Source organism: Carcharodon carcharias (genome assembly GCF_017639515.1).
Source record: "Carcharodon carcharias isolate sCarCar2 chromosome 38 unlocalized genomic scaffold, sCarCar2.pri SUPER_38_unloc_24, whole genome shotgun sequence".
Classification (NCBI taxonomy): domain Eukaryota; kingdom Metazoa; phylum Chordata; class Chondrichthyes; order Lamniformes; family Lamnidae; genus Carcharodon; species Carcharodon carcharias.
In genome coordinates, this window is record NW_024470791.1 from 196,050 (window position 1) to 213,570 (window position 17,521).

The following is a 17,521-nucleotide window of genomic DNA, read 5'->3' on the forward strand; positions in this document are numbered from 1 at the left end:
ACCCAACACCCTGGGGAACATACCCTCCCCATCCCACTATTAACCCAACACCCTGGGTAACACACCCTCCCCAAACCAGCCCACTGTAAACCCAACAGCCTGGGGAACACACCCTCCCCACCCCACTGTAAACCCAACATCCTGGTGAACACAGCCTCCCCTCCCCACCGTAAACCCAACACCCTGGGGAACACAGCCTCCCCTCCCCACCGTAAACCCAACACCCTGGGGAACACAGCCTCCCCTCCCCACCGTAAACCCAACACCCTGGGGAACACAGCCTCCACTCCCCACCGTAAACCCAACACCCTGGGGAACAAATCCTCCCCACCCCACTGTAAACCCAACATCCTGGTGAACACAGCCTCCCTTCCCCACTGTTAACACAACACCCTGGGGAACACAGCCTCCCCTCCCCACTGTAAACCCAACACGATGGGGAACGCACCCTCCCCTCCCCATCCAACCGTAAACCAAACACGCGGGGGAACACACCCTGCCTGCAGCCACTGTATAGCCAACACCCTGGGGAACACAACCTCCCCACCAAATTGTAAACCCAACACCCTGGGGAAACCACCAACACCCTCCCCACTGTAAACCCAAAACCCTGGGGAACACACCCTCCATACCCCACTGTAAACCCAACACCCGGGGGAACACACCCTCCATACCCCACTGTAAACCCAACACCCTGGGGATCAAAACCTCCCCTCGTTACTGTAAACCCAACAGCCTGGGGAACACACAGTCCCCGCCCAATCCCACTGTAAACCGAACACCCTGGGGAACACACGTACCCCTCCCTCCCCACAGTAAACCTAAAACCCTGGAGAACACACCCTACCCTCCCCACTCTAAACCCAACACCCTGGGGAACACACTGTCCCCACCCCCCTGTAAACCCAACACCCTGGGGAAAGCACCCTCCCCACCCCACTGTAAACCAAACACCCTGGGGAAAACAACCACCCCATCCCACTGTAAACCAAACACCCAGCGGATAACACCCTCTACTCCCCACTATAAACCCAACACCCTGGGGAACACACTGTCCCCACCCCCCTGTAAACCCAACACCCTGGGGAAAGCACCCTCCCCACCCCACTGTAAACCAAACACCCTGGGGAAAACAACCACCCCATCCCACTGTAAACCAAACACCCAGCGGATAACACCCTCTACTCCCCACTATAAACCCAACACCCTGGGGAACACACCCTCTGCACCCCACTGTAAACCAACAGCCTGGGGAGCACACCCTCCTCACCCCACCCCACCGTAAACCCAACATCCTGGGGAACACACCGTGTCCTCCCCAATGTAAACCCAACGCCCTGGGGAACACACACTCCCCTCCCCACTGTAAACCCAACACCCTGGGGAACACACCCTCCCCTCCCCACTGTAAACCCAACACCCTGGGGAACACACCCTCCCCTCCCCACTGTAATCCGAACATCCCCACCCCACTGTAAACCGAACACCCTGGGGAACACACCCTCCCTTCCCCACGCCACCATAAGCACAACACCCTGGGGAACACACCTTCCCCACACCACTGTAAACATATCACCTTGGGGAACACACCCTCCAAACCCCACTGTAAACCCAACATCCTGGAGAACACAGCCTCCCCTCCCCACTGTAAACCCAACACCCTGGGGAACATACTGTGCCCTCCCCATCCCACTGTAAACCAATCACATTGGGGAACACACCCTCCCCTCCCCACTGTAAACCCAACACCCTGGGGAACACAACCTCCCCTCCCCAGTGAAAACACAACAGCCTGGGGAACACAGCCTCCCCACCCCACTGTAAACCCAACACCCTGGGGAACACACCCTCCCCTCCCCACTGTAATCCCAACACCCTGTGGAACAAAGCCTCCTCCCCCTAGTATAATCCCAACACCCTGGGGAACACACCCTCCCCTCCCCACTGTAATCCCAACACCCTGGGAAACACACCCTCCCCTCCCCACTGTAATCCCAACACCATGGGGAACACACCCTCCTCTCCCCACTGTAATCCCAACAGCCTGGGGAACACATCCTCCCCTCCCTACTATAAACCCAACACCCTGGGGAACACACCCTCCCCACCCCACTTTAAAGCCAGCACCCTGGGGAACACATCCTCCCCTCCCCATTCTTGATGTTTATCTTTAACATACCCAATGACTGTTCCTCCACAGCCCTCTGGATACAGAATTCCCTCTGAGTGAAGTAATTGCTCCTCATCTCTGTCCTACATGGCCTACCTTTTATTCTGAGACTGTGTCCCCTGGCCCTCCACACCACCACCCTGCCCTGCCAGGGCAAAATCCTTCCTGCATCTACCCTGTCGCACCCTGTAATCATTTTGTAAGCTTCAATGAGATTCTCTCTCATTCTTCCAAACTCGAGAGAACACAGACCAAGTCTCCCCGATCTCTCTTTAGCAGACAATCGGCCATTCAAGAGTGTAGTCTGGTGAAACTCTGTTGCACTCCCTCTATGTCAAATACATCCTTCCTTAGGTAAGGACACCAAAACTGTGCACAATACTCCCGAGGCAGACTCACTGATGCTCTAAACAATTGCAGCAAAACATCTTTACTCCTGCACTCAAATCATCTTGCAACAAAGGCTAACATGCCAGTTGCCTTTCTAATTGCATGTCAGTTTTCAGTATTAAAAATTTCCTACCAAAGTGGTTATCTTCACATTTTTCCACACTATATTACATCTGCCATGTTCTTGCCCACTCACTTGGGCTTCAGAGGCACTTAGACCCTTCGTAACCTGCTGACATCTCACGTTCCCACAAAGTTGTGTGTCATCCGCAAACCTGGAACTGTAACACAGGAAACACTTTCTCCTTACTCAGTTTATCAGACCCTGCATGATTAGGAACACCTCGATTCAATCGCCACCTTAATCTTCTCTGCTCCAAGGAGAAAAAGGACACTTGCTTCAGATGAAGTGAAGGCCCACGTACCTGGTACAATTCTGGCACATTCCACCACATTAACCATTAACTGTGCTAACCTAACACACAGACATCAGACACGGTTGCCAAAACTAATACCAGCAAAAAGGAACATGAACTGCATTGTCTCTTGATGTGCAGACTGGGCCTTTTTCCGATATATTAGATGTTATTACAAGACCAAATTTCAAACCTCCAAGACGCCCATGCACCCGGATTTAGCCAATCTTCACCTGAGTGACAGTTCCTCAGCTCCACCACTCTTGTCTGAATCATCTGATTTTGAAATCTTGGCTGTCAGTTGTGAACTTGATGGAGGATCCTCGTTGGGTCGCTTTGGAGGGCGCAGGCCTGAACCAAAGATGGATGGAGGTGCAATTTAACATCACAGCCAGTGAGTAATCACTGTAACAATACAGATAATCTCTCTTCTCTCCCAGGGTATAAACCCCTCACCCTGTGTTATACAGTCTGTGTGTGTAATCCCTGTCACATTACAGATAATCTCTCTTCTCTCCCAGGGTATAAACCCCTCACCCTGTGTTATACAGTCTGTGTGTGTAATCCCTGTAACAATACAGATAATCTCTCTCCCAGGGTATAAACCCCTCACACTGTGTTATACAGTCTGTGTGTGTAATCACTGTAACAATACAGATAATCTCTCTTCTCTCCCAGGATATAAACCCCTCACCCTGTGTTATACAGTCTGTGTGTGTAATCACTGTAACAATACAGATAATCTCTCTTCTCTCCCAGGATATAAACCCCTCACCCTGTGTTATACAGTCTGTGTGTGTAATCACTGTAACAATACAGATAATCTCTCTTCTCTCCCAGTGTATAAACCCCTCACCCTGTGTTATACAGTCTGTGTGTGTAATCCCTGTCACATTACAGATAATCTCTCTCCCAGTGTATAAACCCCTCACTCTGTGTTATACAGTCTGTGTGTGTAATCACTGTAACATTACAGATAATCTCTCTCCCAGTGTATAAACCCCTCAACCTGTGTTATACAGTCAGTGAGTGTAATCCCTGTCACATTACAGATAATCTCTCTCCCAGGGTATAAACCCCTCACCCCGTGTTATACAGTCTGTGTGTGTAATCCCTGTAACATTACAGATAATCTCTCTCCCAGGGTATAAACCCCTCACCCCGTGTTATACAGTCTGTGTGTGTAATCACTGTAACATTACAGATAATCTCTCTCCCAGTGTAAAAACCCCTCACCCTGTGTAATACAGTCTGTGTGTGTAATCACTGTAACATTACAGATAATCTCTCTCCCAGTGTATAAACCCCTCACCCTGTGTAATACAGTCTGTGTGTGTAATCACTGTAACATTACAGATAATCTCTCTCCCAGTGTATAAACCCCACACACTGTGTAATACAGTCTGTGTGTGTAATCACTGTAACATTACAGATAATCTCTCTCCCAGTGTATAAACCCCTCACCCCGTGTTACACAGTCTGAGTGTGTGATCCCTGTCACATTACAGATAATCTCTCTCCCAGTGTAGAAACCCCTCACCCTGTGTTATACAGTCTGTGTGTGTAATCCCTGTCACATTACAGATAATCTCTCTTCTCTCCCAGGGTATAAACCCCTCACTCTGTGTTATACAGTCAGTGTGTAATCCGTGTCACATTACAGATAATCTCTCTCCCAGTGTATAAACCCCTCACCCTGTGTTATACAGTCTGTGTGTGTAATCACTGTCACATTACAGATAATCTCTCTCCCAGTATATAAACCCCTCACCCTGTGTTATACAGTCTGGGTGTAATAACTGTCACATTACAGATAATCTCTCTCCCAGTGTATAAACCCCTCACCCTGTGTTATACAGTCTGTGTGTAATACCTGTCACATTACAGATAATCTCTCTCCCAGTGTATAAACCCCTCACCCCGTGTTATACAGTCTGTGTGTAATCACTGTAACATTACAGATAATCTCTCTCCCAGTGTATAAACCCCTCACCCTGTGTTATACAGTCAGTGAGTGTAATCACTGTAACATTACAGATAATCTCTCTCCCAGTGTATAAACCCCTCACCCTGTGTTATACAGTCAGTGAGAGTAATCACTGTAACATTACAGATAATCTCTCTCCCAGTGTATAAACCCCTCACCCTGTGTTATACAGTCTGTGTGTGTTATCCCTGTCACATTACAGATAATCTCTCTCCCAGTGTATAAACCCCTCACCCTGTGTTATACAGTCAGTGAGTAATCACTGTAACATTACAGTGAATCTCTCTCCCAGTGTATAAACCCCTCACTCTGTGTTATACAGTCTGTGTGTGTAATCACTGTAACATTACAGATAATCTCTCTCCCAGTGTATAAACCCCTCACCCTGTGTTATACATTCAGTGAGTAATCACTGTAACATTACAGATAATCTCTCTCCCAGTGTATAAACCCCTCACCCTGTGTTATACAGTCAGTGAGTGTAATCACTGTAACATTACAGATAATCTCTCTCCCAGTGTATAAACCCCTCACCCTGTGTAATACAGTCAGTGAGAGTAATCACTGTAACATTACAGATAATCTCTCTCCCAGTGTATAAACCCCTCACCCTGTGTTATACAGTCTGTGTGTGTTATCCCTGTCACATTACAGATAATCTCTCTGCCAGTGTATAAACCCCTCACCCTGTGTTATACAGTCTGTGTGTGTTATCCCTGTCACATTACAGATAATCTCTCTCCCAGTGTATAAGCCCCTCACCCTGTGTTATACAGTCAGTGAGTAATCCCTGTCACATTACAGATAATCTCTCTCCCAGTGTATAAACCCCTCACCCCGTGTTATACAGTCTGTGTGTAATCACTGTCACATTACAGATAATCTCTCTCCCAGTGTATAAACCCCTCACCCTGTGTTATACAGTCTGTGTGTAATACCTGTCACATTACAGATAATCTCTCTCCCAGTGTATAAACCCCTCACCCCGTGTTATACAGTCTGTGTGTAATCCCTGTCACATTACAGATAATCTATCTCCCAGTGTATAAAGCCCTCACCCTGTGTTATACAGTCTGTGTGTGTAATCACTGTAACATTACAGATAATCTCTCTCCCAGTGTATAAACCCCTCACCCTGTGTTATACAGTCAGTGAGTGTAATCACTGTAACATTACAGATAATCTCTCTCCCAGTGTATAAACCCCTCACCCTGTGTTATACAGTCAGTGAGTGTAATCACTGTAACATTACAGATAATCTCTCTCCCAGTGTATAAACCCCTCACCCTGTGTTATACAGTCTGTGTGTGTTATCCCTGTCACATTACAGATAATCTCTCTCCCAGTGTATAAACCCCTCACCCTGTGTTATACATTCTGTGTGTGTTATCCCTGTCACATTACAGATAATCTCTCTCCCAGTGTATAAACACCTCACCCTGTGTTATACAGTCAGTGTGTAATCACTGTAACATTACAGATAATCTCTCTCCCAGTGTATAAACCCCTCACCCCGTGTTACACAGTCTGTGTGTGTAATCCCTGTCACATTACAGATAATCTCTCTCCCAGTGTATAAACCCCTCACCCTGTGTTATACAGTCTGTGTGTGTAATCACTGTAACATTACAGATAATCTCTCTCCCAGTGTATAAACCCCTCACCCTGTGTTATACAGTCAGTGAGTAATCACTGTAACATTACAGTGAATCTCTCTCCCAGTGTATAAACCCCTCACTCTGTGTTATACAGTCTGTGTGTGTAATCACTGTAACATTACAGATAATCTCTCTCCCAGTGTATAAACCCCTCACCCTGTGTTATACATTCAGTGAGTAATCACTGTAACATTACAGATAATCTCTCTCCCAGTGTATAAACCCCTCACCCTGTGTTATACAGTCTGTGTGTGCAATCACTGTAACATTACAGATAATCTCTCTCCCAGTGTATAAACCCCTCACCCTGTGTTATACAGACAGTGAGCAATCACTGTAACATTACAGATAATCTCTCTCCCAGTGTATAAACCCCTCGCCCTGTGTTATACAGTCTGTGTGTGTTATCCCTGTCACATTACAGATAATCTCTCTCCCAGTGTATAAACCCCTCACCCTGTGTTATACAGTCTGTGTGTGTAATCACTGTTACATTACAGATAATCTCTCTCCCAGTGTATAAACCCCTCACCCCGTGTTATACAGTCTGTGTGTGTAATCCCTGTAACATTACAGATAATCTCTCTCCCAGTGTATAAACCCCTCACCCTGTGTTATACAGTCTGTGTGTGTAATCACTGTCACATTACAGATAATCTCTCTCCCAGTGTATAAACCCCTCACCCTGTGTTATACAGTCTGTGTGTGTAATCACTGTAACATTACAGATAATCTCTTTCCCAGTGTATAAACCCCTCACCCTGTGTTGTACAGTCAGTGAGTAAACCCTGTCACATTACAGATAATCTCTCTCCCAGTGTATAAACCCCTCACCCTGTGTTATACAGTCTGTGTGTAATACCTGTCACATTACAGATAATCTCTCTCCCAGTGTATAAACCCCTCACCCCGTGTTATACAGTCTGTGTGTGTAATCACTGTCACATTACAGATAATCTCTCTCCCAGTGTATAAACCCCTCACCCTGTGTTATACAGTCTGTGTGTAATCACTGTAACATTACAGATAATCTCTCTCCCAGTGTATAAACCCCTCACCCTGTGTTATAGTCAGTGAGTGTAATCACTGTAACATTACAGATAATCTCTCTCCCAGTGTATAAACCCCTCACCCTGTGTTATACAGTCAGTGAGAGTAATCACTGTAACATTACAGATAATCTCTCTCCCAGTGTATAAACCCCTCACCCTGTGTTATACAGTCTGTGTGTGTTATCCCTGTCACATTACAGATAATCTCTCTCCCAGTGTATAAACCCCTCACCCTGTGTTATACAGTCAGTGAGTAATCACTGTAACATTACAGTGAATCTCTCACCCAGTGTATAAACCCCTCACTCTGTGTTATACAGTCTGTGTGTGTAATCACTGTAACATTACAGATAATCTCTCTCCCAGTGTATAAACCCCTCACCCTGTGTTATACATTCAGTGAGTAATCACTGTAACATTACAGATAATCTCTCTCCCAGTGTATAAACCCCTCACCCTGTGTTATACAGTCAGTGAGTGTAATCACTGTAAAATTACAGATAATCTCTCTCCCAGTGTATAAACCCCTCACCCTGTGTTATACAGTCAGTGAGAGTAATCACTGTAACATTACAGATAATCTCTCTCCCAGTGTATAAACCCCTCACCCTGTGTTATACAGTCTGTGTGTGTTATCCCTGTCACATTACAGATAATCTCTCTCCCAGTGTATAAACCCCTCACCCTGTGTTATACAGTCTGTGTGTAATACCTGTCACATTACAGATAATCTCTCTCCCAGTGTATAAACCCCTCACCCCGTGTTATACAGTCTGTGTGTGTAATCACTGTCACATTACAGATAATCTCTCTCCCAGTGTATAAACCCCTCACCCTGTGTTATACAGTCTGTGTGTAATCACTGTAACATTACAGATAATCTCTCTCCCAGTGTATAAACCCCTCACCCTGTGTTATACAGTCAGTGAGTGTAATCACTGTAACATTACAGATAATCTCTCTCCCAGTGTATAAACCCCTCACCCCGTGTTATACAGTCTGTGTGTAATCCCTGTCACATTACAGATAATCTATCTCCCAGTGTATAAAGCCCTCACCCTGTGTTATACAGTCTGTGTGTGTAATCACTGTAACATTACAGATAATCTCTCTCCCAGTGTATAAACCCCTCACCCTGTGTTATACAGTCAGTGAGTGTAATCACTGTAACATTACAGATAATCTCTCTCCCAGTGTATAAACCCCTCACCCTGTGTTATACAGTCAGTGAGTGTAATCACTGTAACATTACAGATAATCTCTCTCCCAGTGTATAAACCCCTCACCCTGTGTTATACAGTCTGTGTGTGTTATCCCTGTCACATTACAGATAATCTCTCTCCCAGTGTATAAACCCCTCACCCTGTGTTATACATTCTGTGTGTGTTATCCCTGTCACATTACAGATAATCTCTCTCCCAGTGTATAAACCCCTCACCCTGTGTTATACAGTCAGTGTGTAATCACTGTAACATTACAGATAATCTCTCTCCCAGTGTATAAACCCCTCACCCCGTGTTACACAGTCTGTGTGTGTAATCCCTGTCACATTACAGATAATCTCTCTCCCAGTGTATAAACCCCTCACCCTGTGTTATACAGTCTGTGTGTGTAATCACTGTAACATTACAGATAATCTCTCTCCCAGTGTATAAACCCCTCACCCTGTGTTATACAGTCAGTGAGTAATCACTGTAACATTACAGTGAATCTCTCTCCCAGTGTATAAACCCCTCACTCTGTGTTATACAGTCTGTGTGTGTAATCACTGTAACATTACAGATAATCTCTCTCCCAGTGTATAAACCCCTCACCCTGTGTTATACATTCAGTGAGTAATCACTGTAACATTACAGATAATCTCTCTCCCAGTGTATAAACCCCTCACCCTGTGTTATACAGTCTGTGTGTGCAATCACTGTAACATTACAGATAATCTCTCTCCCAGTGTATAAACCCCTCACCCTGTGTTATACAGACAGTGAGCAATCACTGTAACATTACAGATAATCTCTCTCCCAGTGTATAAACCCCTCGCCCTGTGTTATACAGTCTGTGTGTGTTATCCCTGTCACATTACAGATAATCTCTCTCACAGTGTATAAACCCCTCACCCTGTGTTATACAGTCTGTGTGTGTAATCACTGTAACATTACAGATAATCTCTCTCCCAGTGTATAAACCCCTCACCCCGTGTTATACAGTCTGTGTGTGTAATCCCTGTAACATTACAGATAATCTCTCTCCCAGTGTATAAACCCCTCACCCTGTGTTATACAGTCTGTGTGTGTAATCACTGTCACATTACAGATAATCTCTCTCCCAGTGTATAAACCCCTCACCCTGTGTTATACAGTCTGTGTGTAATCACTGTAACATTACAGATAATCTCTCTCCCAGTGTATAAACCCCTCACCCTGTGTTATACAGTCAGTGAGAGTAATCACTGTAACATTACAGATAATCTCTCTCCCAGTGTATAAACCCCTCACCCTGTGTTATACAGTCTGTGTGTGCAATCACTGTAACATTACAGATAATCTCTCTCCCAGTGTATAAACCCCTCACCCTGTGTTATACAGTCAGTGAGTGTAATCACTGTAACATTACAGATAATCTCTCTCCCAGTGTATAAACCCCTCACCCTGTGTTATACAGTCTGTGTGTGTTATCCCTGTCACATTACAGATAATCTCTCTCCCAGTGTATAAACCCCTCACCCTGTGTTATACAGTCAGTGAGAGTAATCACTGTAACATTACAGATAATCTCTCTCCCAGTGTATAAACCCCTCACCCTGTGTTATACAGTCTGTGTGTGTTATCCCTGTCACATTACAGATAATCTCTCTCCCAGTGTATAAACCCCTCACCCTGTGTTATACAGTCTGTGTGTAATACCTGTCACATTACAGATAATCTCTCTCCCAGTGTATAAACCCCTCACCCCGTGTTATACAGTCTGTGTGTGTAATCACTGTCACATTACAGATAATCTCTCTCCCAGTGTATAAACCCCTCACCCTGTGTTATACAGTCTGTGTGTAATCACTGTAACATTACAGATAATCTCTCTCCCAGTGTATAAACCCCTCACCCTGTGTTATACAGTCAGTGAGTGTAATCACTGTAACATTACAGATAATCTCTCTCCCAGTGTATAAACCCCTCACCCCGTGTTATACAGTCTGTGTGTAATCCCTGTCACATTACAGATAATCTATCTCCCAGTGTATAAAGCCCTCACCCTGTGTTATACAGTCTGTGTGTGTAATCACTGTAACATTACAGATAATCTCTCTCCCAGTGTATAAACCCCTCACCCTGTGTTATACAGTCAGTGAGTGTAATCACTGTAACATTACAGATAATCTCTCTCCCAGTGTATAAACCCCTCACCCTGTGTTATACAGTCAGTGAGTGTAATCACTGTAACATTACAGATAATCTCTCTCCCAGTGTATAAACCCCTCACCCTGTGTTATACAGTCTGTGTGTGTTATCCCTGTCACATTACAGATAATCTCTCTCCCAGTGTATAAACCCCTCACCCTGTGTTATACATTCTGTGTGTGTTATCCCTGTCACATTACAGATAATCTCTCTCCCAGTGTATAAACCCCTCACCCTGTGTTATACAGTCAGTGTGTAATCACTGTAACATTACAGATAATCTCTCTCCCAGTGTATAAACCCCTCACCCCGTGTTACACAGTCTGTGTGTGTAATCCCTGTCACATTACAGATAATCTCTCTCCCAGTGTATAAACCCCTCACCCTGTGTTATACAGTCTGTGTGTGTAATCACTGTAACATTACAGATAATCTCTCTCCCAGTGTATAAACCCCTCACCCTGTGTTATACAGTCAGTGAGTAATCACTGTAACATTACAGTGAATCTCTCTCCCAGTGTATAAACCCCTCACTCTGTGTTATACAGTCTGTGTGTGTAATCACTGTAACATTACAGATAATCTCTCTCCCAGTGTATAAACCCCTCACCCTGTGTTATACATTCAGTGAGTAATCACTGTAACATTACAGATAATCTCTCTCCCAGTGTATAAACCCCTCACCCTGTGTTATACAGTCTGTGTGTGCAATCACTGTAACATTACAGATAATCTCTCTCCCAGTGTATAAACCCCTCACCCTGTGTTATACAGACAGTGAGCAATCACTGTAACATTACAGATAATCTCTCTCCCAGTGTATAAACCCCTCGCCCTGTGTTATACAGTCTGTGTGTGTTATCCCTGTCACATTACAGATAATCTCTCTCCCAGTGTATAAACCCCTCACCCTGTGTTATACAGTCTGTGTGTGTAATCACTGTAACATTACAGATAATCTCTCTCCCAGTGTATAAACCCCTCACCCCGTGTTATACAGTCTGTGTGTGTAATCCCTGTAACATTACAGATAATCTCTCTCCCAGTGTATAAACCCCTCACCCTGTGTTATACAGTCTGTGTGTGTAATCACTGTCACATTACAGATAATCTCTCTCCCAGTGTATAAACCCCTCACCCTGTGTTATACAGTCTGTGTGTAATCACTGTAACATTACAGATAATCTCTCTCCCAGTGTATAAACCCCTCACCCTGTGTTATACAGTCAGTGAGAGTAATCACTGTAACATTACAGATAATCTCTCTCCCAGTGTATAAACCCCTCACCCTGTGTTATACAGTCTGTGTGTGCAATCACTGTAACATTACAGATAATCTCTCTCCCAGTGTATAAACCCCTCACCCTGTGTTATACAGTCAGTGAGTGTAATCACTGTAACATTACAGATAATCTCTCTCCCAGTGTATAAACCCCTCACCCTGTGTTATACAGTCTGTGTGTGTTATCCCTGTCACATTACAGATAATCTCTCTCCCAGTGTATAAACCCCTCACCCTGTGTTATACATTCTGTGTGTGTTATCCCTGTCACATTACAGATAATCTCTCTCCCAGTGTATAAACACCTCACCCTGTGTTATACAGTCAGTGTGTAATCACTGTAACATTACAGATAATCTCTCTCCCAGTGTATAAACCCCTCACCCCGTGTTACACAGTCTGTGTGTGTAATCCCTGTCACATTACAGATAATCTCTCTCCCAGTGTATAAACCCCTCACCCTGTGTTATACAGTCTGTGTGTGTAATCACTGTAACATTACAGATAATCTCTCTCCCAGTGTATAAACCCCTCACCCTGTGTTATACAGTCAGTGAGTAATCACTGTAACATTACAGTGAATCTCTCTCCCAGTGTATAAACCCCTCACTCTGTGTTATACAGTCTGTGTGTGTAATCACTGTAACATTACAGATAATCTCTCTCCCAGTGTATAAACCCCTCACCCTGTGTTATACATTCAGTGAGTAATCACTGTAACATTACAGATAATCTCTCTCCCAGTGTATAAACCCCTCACCCTGTGTTATACAGTCTGTGTGTGCAATCACTGTAACATTACAGATAATCTCTCTCCCAGTGTATAAACCCCTCACCCTGTGTTATACAGACAGTGAGCAATCACTGTAACATTACAGATAATCTCTCTCCCAGTGTATAAACCCCTCGCCCTGTGTTATACAGTCTGTGTGTGTTATCCCTGTCACATTACAGATAATCTCTCTCCCAGTGTATAAACCCCTCACCCTGTGTTATACAGTCTGTGTGTGTAATCACTGTAACATTACAGATAATCTCTCTCCCAGTGTATAAACCCCTCACCCCGTGTTATACAGTCTGTGTGTGTAATCCCTGTAACATTACAGATAATCTCTCTCCCAGTGTATAAACCCCTCACCCTGTGTTATACAGTCTGTGTGTGTAATCACTGTCACATTACAGATAATCTCTCTCCCAGTGTATAAACCCCTCACCCTGTGTTATACAGTCTGTGTGTGTAATCACTGTAACATTACAGATAATCTCTCTCCCAGTGTATAAACCCCTCACCCTGTGTTGTACAGTCAGTGAGTAAACCCTGTCACATTACAGATAATCTCTCTCCCAGTGTATAAACCCCTCACCCTGTGTTATACAGTCTGTGTGTAATACCTGTCACATTACAGATAATCTCTCTCCCAGTGTATAAACCCCTCACCCCGTGTTATACAGTCTGTGTGTGTAATCACTGTCACATTACAGATAATCTCTCTCCCAGTGTATAAACCCCTCACCCTGTGTTATACAGTCTGTGTGTAATCACTGTAACATTACAGATAATCTCTCTCCCAGTGTATAAACCCCTCACCCTGTGTTATAGTCAGTGAGTGTAATCACTGTAACATTACAGATAATCTCTCTCCCAGTGTATAAACCCCTCACCCTGTGTTATACAGTCAGTGAGAGTAATCACTGTAACATTACAGATAATCTCTCTCCCAGTGTATAAACCCCTCACCCTGTGTTATACAGTCTGTGTGTGTTATCCCTGTCACATGACAGATAATCTCTCTCCCAGTGTATAAACCCCTCACCCTGTGTTATACAGTCAGTGAGTAATCACTGTAACATTACAGTGAATCTCTCTCCCAGTGTATAAACCCCTCACTCTGTGTTATACAGTCTGTGTGTGTAATCACTGTAACATTACAGATAATCTCTCTCCCAGTGTATAAACCCCTCACCCTGTGTTATACATTCAGTGAGTAATCACTGTAACATTACAGATAATCTCTCTCCCAGTGTATAAACCCCTCACCCTGTGTTATACAGTCAGTGAGTGTAATCACTGTAAAATTACAGATAATCTCTCTCCCAGTGTATAAACCCCTCACCCTGTGTTATACAGTCAGTGAGAGTAATCACTGTAACATTACAGATAATCTCTCTCCCAGTGTATAAACCCCTCACCCTGTGTTATACAGTCTGTGTGTGTTATCCCTGTCACATTACAGATAATCTCTCTCCCAGTGTATAAACCCCTCACCCTGTGTTATACAGTCTGTGTGTAATACCTGTCACATTACAGATAATCTCTCTCCCAGTGTATAAACCCCTCACCCCGTGTTATACAGTCTGTGTGTGTAATCACTGTCACATTACAGATAATCTCTCTCCCAGTGTATAAACCCCTCACCCTGTGTTATACAGTCTGTGTGTAATCACTGTAACATTACAGATAATCTCTCTCCCAGTGTATAAACCCCTCACCCTGTGTTATACAGTCAGTGAGTGTAATCACTGTAACATTACAGATAATCTCTCTCCCAGTGTATAAACCCCTCACCCCGTGTTATACAGTCTGTGTGTAATCCCTGTCACATTACAGATAATCTATCTCCCAGTGTATAAAGCCCTCACCCTGTGTTATACAGTCTGTGTGTGTAATCACTGTAACATTACAGATAATCTCTCTCCCAGTGTATAAACCCCTCACCCTGTGTTATACAGTCAGTGAGTGTAATCACTGTAACATTACAGATAATCTCTCTCCCAGTGTATAAACCCCTCGCCCTGTGTTATACAGTCTGTGTGTGTTATCCCTGTCACATTACAGATAATCTCTCTCCCAGTGTATAAACCCCTCACCCTGTGTTATACAGTCTGTGTGTGTAATCACTGTAACATTACAGATAATCTCTCTCCCAGTGTATAAACCCCTCACCCCGTGTTATACAGTCTGTGTGTGTAATCCCTGTAACATTACAGATAATCTCTCTCCCAGTGTATAAACCCCTCACCCTGTGTTATACAGTCTGTGTGTGTAATCACTGTCACATTACAGATAATCTCTCTCCCAGTGTATAAACCCCTCACCCTGTGTTATACAGTCTGTGTGTAATCACTGTAACATTACAGATAATCTCTCTCCCAGTGTATAAACCCCTCACCCTGTGTTATACAGTCAGTGAGAGTAATCACTGTAACATTACAGATAATCTCTCTCCCAGTGTATAAACCCCTCACCCTGTGTTATACAGTCTGTGTGTGCAATCACTGTAACATTACAGATAATCTCTCTCCCAGTGTATAAACCCCTCACCCTGTGTTATACAGTCAGTGAGTGTAATCACTGTAACATTACAGATAATCTCTCTCCCAGTGTATAAACCCCTCACCCTGTGTTATACAGTCTGTGTGTGTTATCCCTGTCACATTACAGATAATCTCTCTCCCAGTGTATAAACCCCTCACCCTGTGTTATACATTCTGTGTGTGTTATCCCTGTCACATTACAGATAATCTCTCTCCCAGTGTATAAACACCTCACCCTGTGTTATACAGTCAGTGTGTAATCACTGTAACATTACAGATAATCTCTCTCCCAGTGTATAAACCCCTCACCCCGTGTTACACAGTCTGTGTGTGTAATCCCTGTCACATTACAGATAATCTCTCTCCCAGTGTATAAACCCCTCACCCTGTGTTATACAGTCTGTGTGTGTAATCACTGTAACATTACAGATAATCTCTCTCCCAGTGTATAAACCCCTCACCCTGTGTTATACAGTCAGTGAGTAATCACTGTAACATTACAGTGAATCTCTCTCCCAGTGTATAAACCCCTCACTCTGTGTTATACAGTCTGTGTGTGTAATCACTGTAACATTACAGATAATCTCTCTCCCAGTGTATAAACCCCTCACCCTGTGTTATACATTCAGTGAGTAATCACTGTAACATTACAGATAATCTCTCTCCCAGTGTATAAACCCCTCACCCTGTGTTATACAGTCTGTGTGTGCAATCACTGTAACATTACAGATAATCTCTCTCCCAGTGTATAAACCCCTCACCCTGTGTTATACAGACAGTGAGCAATCACTGTAACATTACAGATAATCTCTCTCCCAGTGTATAAACCCCTCGCCCTGTGTTATACAGTCTGTGTGTGTTATCCCTGTCACATTACAGATAATCTCTCTCCCAGTGTATAAACCCCTCACCCTGTGTTATACAGTCTGTGTGTGTAATCACTGTAACATTACAGATAATCTCTCTCCCAGTGTATAAACCCCTCACCCCGTGTTATACAGTCTGTGTGTGTAATCCCTGTAACATTACAGATAATCTCTCTCCCAGTGTATAAACCCCTCACCCTGTGTTATACAGTCTGTGTGTGTAATCACTGTCACATTACAGATAATCTCTCTCCCAGTGTATAAACCCCTCACCCTGTGTTATACAGTCTGTGTGTGTAATCACTGTAACATTACAGATAATCTCTCTCCCAGTGTATAAACCCCTCACCCTGTGTTGTACAGTCAGTGAGTAAACCCTGTCACATTACAGATAATCTCTCTCCCAGTGTATAAACCCCTCACCCTGTGTTATACAGTCTGTGTGTAATACCTGTCACATTACAGATAATCTCTCTCCCAGTGTATAAACCCCTCACCCCGTGTTATACAGTCTGTGTGTGTAATCACTGTCACATTACAGATAATCTCTCTCCCAGTGTATAAACCCCTCACCCTGTGTTATACAGTCTGTGTGTAATCACTGTAACATTACAGATAATCTCTCTCCCAGTGTATAAACCCCTCACCCTGTGTTATAGTCAGTGAGTGTAATCACTGTAACATTACAGATAATCTCTCTCCCAGTGTATAAACCCCTCACCCTGTGTTATACAGTCAGTGAGAGTAATCACTGTAACATTACAGATAATCTCTCTCCCAGTGTATAAACCCCTCACCCTGTGTTATACAGTCTGTGTGTGTTATCACTGTCACATGACAGATAATCTCTCTCCCAGTGTATAAACCCCTCACCCTGTGTTATACAGTCAGTGAGTAATCACTGTAACATTACAGTGAATCTCTCTCCCAGTGTATAAACCCCTCACTCTGTGTTATACAGTCTGTGTGTGTAATCACTGTAACATTACAGAT

General features: G+C 44.1%; 1 protein-coding gene across 2 annotated transcripts in view; it reads right to left on the bottom strand.

Annotated features, from left to right (window-relative positions):
* kif22 (kinesin family member 22) overlaps positions 1 to 17,521 on the bottom strand; it is a 181,022-nt gene that overhangs the window by 67,234 nt on the left and 96,267 nt on the right. For both annotated transcript variants that reach the window (XM_041182173.1, XM_041182172.1), the window contains exon 9: positions 3,210 to 3,327. In XM_041182173.1, coding sequence (XP_041038107.1) covers positions 3,210 to 3,327 — 118 coding nt within the window. The remainder of the gene's footprint in view (positions 1 to 3,209; positions 3,328 to 17,521) is intronic.